Raw genomic sequence first — 6,285 nt, 5'->3', positions numbered from 1 at the left:
GTATTAACTCAGTGTAATAGAAAATGCTGTTGATCTTGGCAAACAAAAAAAAAGCAGTCTCAAAAATGCTAAATATAGTCAGCTGCTAGGTGCCATTCACATACAGAGGAGTGGTCAGACAGGACTAAACTCCATTGGTCTTATCAGCATAAAAGTTTGATTAACTGTCCAAATACTGCCACAGGTTACACTCTAGTGAGACCTTGATAAATCTATCAAAGATAAATAGGAAAATTACCTATAATCCGTCTTGTTTTAATCAAACCATCGCCGAAATCTCTTTTCAATTTTCCTAAATAATTCGATTATCCTAACTTTGTTTTCTGGATCATGGCTCTGACCTGACTGTGACGTTTTGGCGCCACCCTGTGGAGAACTGGGCATGCGTCATCTACCCGCTCTAGTCTCGCGGGTTTCAGGCGCTTAGCAACCTCACAACTTGTATCCCCGCACCAGCCAATCAGGAGGCACCGAGCGGAGAGTGCTGACCAATCAGGATCGAGGATTTCGGCACCGATTTAAACCGAGAGCAAACGCTTCCTGTTTTGTTAACTGCAATACACACGAGTGAAGGAGACGCTAAAAGCCAAACATTTGGTCTATTTAAGTATCTTTATTAGGAACAAAAACATCCTCAGCACGAGAGGAAAGTTATTAACTAATACGGAAGTCGCTGGTTTAACTTTATGTTTAGTTAAAGCCGAGTTTAACGTTAACCGAGCGTTAAAGCCAAGTTAACGTTAGGTCAGGTAACTTTAACCGTTAGCTTCGGTTGGAAAGGTAAGATGCCGTCACGTGTTGAGGACTACGAGGTGTTGCTGACTATAGGCTCAGGGTCCTATGGAAGATGCCAGAAAATAAGACGGAAATCTGATGGGAAAGTGAGTAACGTTTACACGGTTTGTCCGTACAACCACCGCCCACCGGTAAAGTAACGTAACGTTTACTCAAGGAGTGTTTGTTGCAGCCACGCGAGAGTTTGTTATCGTTAGCAAGATGTAAACCTGAACTGACGTTGTTAAATGCTGATTTCGATGCTGAACTACCGGGTGTGAACATCAGTGATTGTGTGACATGTTCAGGGACTTCAACAGGAAAATATTAAACCCATGTTAGTGTTGTCAGCACAGACCTAAAGCAAAAAACGTCCAGCAACAACTCCCATCCAGTCACAGAACGATGAATGAAAATCATCAGGTGTTGGACTCTTTATGGCACTGAACGCCAATATTTTAGGTCAGTAGGTGCTGACATATAAAATGATATTGTTTGCATGTTAACCGAAATGAACAAATGAACTAAAAATCTTGAGAAAGGTCCAACATGTTTGTCAGCAGGAGACACACACTAGTTAGTTATAAGCATTATATGAGCTTCTTTCCATTCAGGTGTATGAGTCAACCTTTGGCATTAACACACCTGTAATGTAGCCATTTACACCTGAAAACGTAAGTCTAATATGTTACCTTAGGCTCTGGGGAATTATGTGTCTCACAAGTAAAAATGTAGATGCTGAAGGGCAGCAGTGGAATATGTTTACAACACGAATACCTTGTTCTGTTTCAACATAGGCTGTATTTTCAGTTTTCAGCTGTGGTAACATCTGTCCAAGTTTAAGATGAGTATGGTGAAGTGTTCAAGTGCAGTAAGATGTACCTGAGATTCAAACTTGTGAGGAAAAAGAAAGGAAATGAGATACCAATATTTATGACAAATAAACAAATATGTAGAGAAGAAAAGCAAGTCAAGAGAAAAAAAATGTAAACGTAAAAAATATATATATATATAAATTGGAATGATGCATATGTGATTTGTTCCATCTCATACAGTTCCCATATTTTTGTTAATCCAGATGTTGTACGTTGGAGCTTCAAGATTCAACCATCTAATTGTGATACATTTAATCGCAGCCCCCAAGAGGGTTTGTAATAGATACAGTTTTCCCCTCCCCTCAAACCCTTCAGGGAAAGCTCCGAGGAGAATCACCCTTGGATCTTTGGGAATATTTTAAAGGAACACGGCTCTCAGGGCATCTAACACATCCATCCTCCTGCCCCAAGTTAACTTCAGATAAATATGAATGTGATTTCCAGTTTGTGGGCCACATTTTCTCCAACAAGAAGTTACTTTTGAAACAAGAAATGACCAATCTTCATCTTACTTAAAGATAAACTTTTACACAATTAAACCCACACTGCTCCATTCAGTGTACTCAGAGGTTTTGCAGTTGGCACTTTACTCTGTCTGGTGTGACCTCTAGCCTATAATGGCTATCGTTTGCGAACTTTAGATAGATATTGTTTTGCAGCTGACTTTATTGAGTCACTTTGCTGACTTTATGACTCTTCTTGTGCTTTTTTTACAATACATTTTATCATTAAGCATAAGCCCGTAATTGCCCATTTTTTCCACTGTTCAGCAGCAACCTCGTAAAAAAGATTTTTAAGCTTCATCCTGGTTAATTAAACCACTTCTGTTTTGTAGATTCTGGTGTGGAAGGAGCTGGACTATGGCACCATGGCAGAGAGTGAAAAGCAGATGCTGGTGTCAGAGGTGAATCTCCTGAGAGAGCTCAAGCACCCAAACATAGTGCGGTACTACGACCGCATCATAGACCGCACTAACACCACGCTGTACATTGTCATGGAGTACTGCGAGGGTGGGGACCTGTCCAGCCTCATCACACGATGCATCAAGGAAAGGTAGGTTGTGTGTTTATGGGCATTGTAAAGTCGTGACCCTCCACTCTACATCTGTACTTCCTGTGTGTGTGTTTTATCACGGCAGGCGTTATTTGGAGGAGCAGTTTGTACTGCGAGTCATGGCGCAGCTCATGTTAGCCCTGAAGGAGTGCCACAGACGCAGTGATGGCAGGGCCACGGTTCTCCATCGAGACCTGAAGCCAGCCAACATCTTCCTCGACATCAAACAGAATGTGAAGCTTGGAGACTTCGGCCTTGCAAGGATCTTGAACCATGACACCAGTTTTGCAAAGACATTTGTTGGGACACCTTACTACATGTCTCCAGTGAGTTGTTCGATCCTGCTGTGTCTGAGGATTTTCTTCTCTTGACCCTCCTAATTTTAGCCTAAATATCTGCCAATGTTTTTTTTTTCTTTCAGGAGCAAATAGACCGGATGTCATACAACGAGAAATCAGATATTTGGTCCCTGGGGTGTTTGCTTTATGAACTCTGTGCATTGTCGTAAGTTTACTAACTTTTCTGCAGGAGCTGATTTTCCAGCAGGAGGTTTGTTGATTGTGAGTCTGACCTTTTCCCTGGATTTATCTGTTTAGCCCTCCGTTTACTGCTTACAACCAAAAAGAACTGGCAGAGAGAATCAGAGAGGGGAAGTTCAGAAGAATCCCATACCGATACTCTGAGGAACTGAACACCTTACTCTGCAAAATGCTCAACCTGAAGGTTAGAAATAACTTATTTTGTTATAAATTTTACTTGTTCTACCAGCTGGTCGGTTTGCATGTACGTGAGGTTCAATAATCCGTCTTGCTCTGTTGTCAGGACTATCTTAGACCCTCTGTGGAAGCTATTCTCCAGAGCAGCCTGTTGGCCGACGCTGTTGCTGAGGAGCAGAGGAGGGCACAGGTGCGACTCAGGAGGAGGTCGACGGAATCTGACAGTCCTGCTCACAAGCCAGCTGAACTGACACCCACCTCTGCCACAGAGCTCCGACTCCGAGAACAGGCACTGCGGGACAGAGAAAATGCGCTGAAGGAACGAGAGGAGAGGCTGGAGAGTAAGACTTTTATTTCTTCTGTCCTTTGTGCCACAGAGACCCATGTATGTGTGACAGTGTGGCACCAAGTGGCAACCTGATGGGCTGACAAATTAAGTCAGCGCTGAAGTGCCAAAAAATGGTCCATTTTACACTCCTTGATTAAAGCGGGAATATTGTTCTGTTTTCCACTTTGTCGTTATGTGTAAACGGTACGTTAAGCCCACAGAGGAGGTAGGAACGGTGTCAAATTGACGTCTGTGTAAAAGGGAAAGCTGGCAGGACTGGACGGGTGTGACGTTTTGATGACTTGTTCTGTGTGCAGCCTACTGTCAGGAGATTTAAAAAGCAGTTAGCAGCTAATTTTAAGAGGAAGAACAACTAGAAATGTCGGCAAATTGAGGAGACAGTGAGGTCTGCAAGTTCCTTACCCTCCAAACAGAGAACGAGATGAGCCGCCATGTGACAGGGACCGTTAATGATTGTTATTGCCTTGTTATTATTATTATGCCATTATGCCAAGGTGTCTTGTTTTGTCCTTTCATTGCAGAGAGGGAGCAGGAGCTTTGTGTTCGTGAGCGACTGTCAAATGAGAAGCTTGCAAGGTTCAACTTTTTTAACACGGCTACAAATGAAACAATCAACATTGTCATTTCTCCTCATTGTCTGATACTTCACTGTCAATCTTACCCACTGATTGGTTCCAACTCTTTATCCCGATCTACTGTTACAGAGCAGAGAGTTTACTGAAGAACTACAGCCGTCAGCAGAGGGACCTGGCACTGTGCTATGGCAAGGACATAGGTATGGGGATTGGATGAAGACCTCTGGACTTACTGAACCGTGACAAGACCTGAGAGTGTTTTTATGGGTTTATGCTTCTGTTTGGGATGTGGATGACTAATAATATGTTCATTTATTACTTTTTATAACCTGTAAATAGTGTTTTTATGCACCAATAAAGAATTATTACACACATGACAATTTGAAATCTTGCTGTCATGTTGGATTGCAGAGAGTGTTACAAATCAATCTTTGTTAATCAGTGACTCCTTGCTGTTTGGTCCTAGACGGAGAGAACGTCTCCCCCGGTAAGAAGAAGGTCCACTTTGCTGGCGAGAGCAAAGAGAACCAGCGGCCCGGCGGTCGTCAGAGTGTGATATCTCAGGAGCTGATTTTGAGGAGGCTGCAGGCGGCCAATCTGCGCGCTCAGACACTGAATGAAGTGGAGAAGACCTGTCAGTTCAAGAGCAGGCAGATACTCGGCATCCGCTGATCAGAGATATCACCGACGTGTGACTGATATGTGTCATGATGACTGGATGTAAATTAAGATTAATTTATATGATACTTTAGAAGCTGTGAAGGTAGTGAAGCCAAATGATTGAATCCTGTGTATTGTGTGTGCTATTGCAAGGTTTGTGGTGTGGATTTTATGTAGTTTGACAATTTCATGTGTGAATGTGTTCATTTTATTTGCAGCTATTTTGATTGTACTGTATATTCGTGATAAGTATATGTACATTTTCTGTTACAAACTCCTTAGATACGGATATAAAAGGGCAGCTTGTTTAATGACTTATCTATGAGAAAATGTAAAAATGTGTGGTTTAGACAAGAGTGACAGTAGTTTGTGAACCTGAACATTGGAACTATGCAGAATGAATGATTCAAATCATTAATTGTAGTTATAAATAAGATACAGTAACATTATTCATGCTGAAAGTCATTGTCAACACCATAGATTCTCACTATGCATAGTAAAATACGTATGTGCCTTTTATACAGGTATAGTAAAATAAATTATACATACATACTATATAACAATGTGTCAAATCAGTTACTCAAAGCTAATTTGTTCATTTCCATTACAATCAAATTACACACTTCAGAGTGCTTCATCAACACAGATAACTCCCACAAGGGGTCATCAGTTTCCCATGAAAAGTCAGCCACTGATTGAAGAGACTGCAAGTGATCAAGCGCTCCAAAGCATCAAGGCTTCACACCTGAGAGTCGTTTGTTCTTGATTAGCAGCAGATAAAAGAGTATAATCAAAAAACACATTAGCATTATATCATAGTCTTGTAAATTAACAAGCCGCCAGAAGAAGGTAAGAAAAATAATTGTAAGTCTAATTTTATATGTAAGATATAACCACATCTGGTTTTATTTCATTAAAAAAATAGAGTATTTAATGTTTTAAGCACATGTACACAACAACAATAAAATTGTAAATATTTTATTTAAGGCAGACTTGAGGCAAAACCCACATACAAACCTATGTTTTACACATTTAAATCAGGCTATACTAGGACACTTAAAACGTTTTTATTGCATCATCTTCAGTGGTGATAAACATTTTAAATTAATCAATAACAAACAGCGAATGCGGTTGTTAATGGGGCTCCATTAACAAGCGTATCTGTTCAGTATCTTAGATGTTTTCTAGCTGACCGATACCCATAGATTTACAGATATATTAATGTAGTCATCGCGAGATAACAGCTGCGGTAAGCGTGCGTAGCAACCGCTGTTGTCCACCTA

The 6,285-nt window shown here is 41.0% G+C and overlaps 1 protein-coding gene across 1 annotated transcript; it reads left to right on the top strand.

Moving 5' to 3' along the window:
* Positions 1–538: 538 nt before the first annotated feature.
* Positions 539–5,521, top strand: nek2 (NIMA-related kinase 2). Its single transcript, XM_049589984.1, has 9 exons — positions 539–881; positions 2,485–2,702; positions 2,788–3,028; positions 3,124–3,206; positions 3,299–3,425; positions 3,525–3,759; positions 4,289–4,343; positions 4,472–4,542; positions 4,809–5,521. The coding sequence occupies exons 1-9, from the start codon at positions 786–788 to the stop codon at positions 5,012–5,014; spliced, it is 1,332 nt and encodes a 443-aa protein (XP_049445941.1). The 5' UTR covers positions 539–785; the 3' UTR covers positions 5,015–5,521.
* The last annotated feature ends 764 nt before the right edge of the window (positions 5,522–6,285 follow it).

Source organism: Epinephelus fuscoguttatus, linkage group LG11, assembly GCF_011397635.1.
Source record: "Epinephelus fuscoguttatus linkage group LG11, E.fuscoguttatus.final_Chr_v1".
NCBI classification, from domain to species: Eukaryota; Metazoa; Chordata; class Actinopteri; order Perciformes; family Serranidae; genus Epinephelus; species Epinephelus fuscoguttatus.
This window is presented reverse-complemented; position numbering and strand designations above follow the sequence as displayed.

Coding starts and splice junctions, on each gene's coding strand:
- nek2 (XM_049589984.1), top strand. CDS start 786: ATGCCGTCACGTGTTGAGGACTACGAGGTGTTGCTGACTATAGGCTCA. Junction 3,426..3,524: donor GCAAAATGCTCAACCTGAAG/GTTAGAAATAAC, acceptor CTCTGTTGTCAG/GACTATCTTAGACCCTCTGT. Junction 4,543..4,808: donor GTGCTATGGCAAGGACATAG/GTATGGGGATTG, acceptor GTTTGGTCCTAG/ACGGAGAGAACGTCTCCCCC.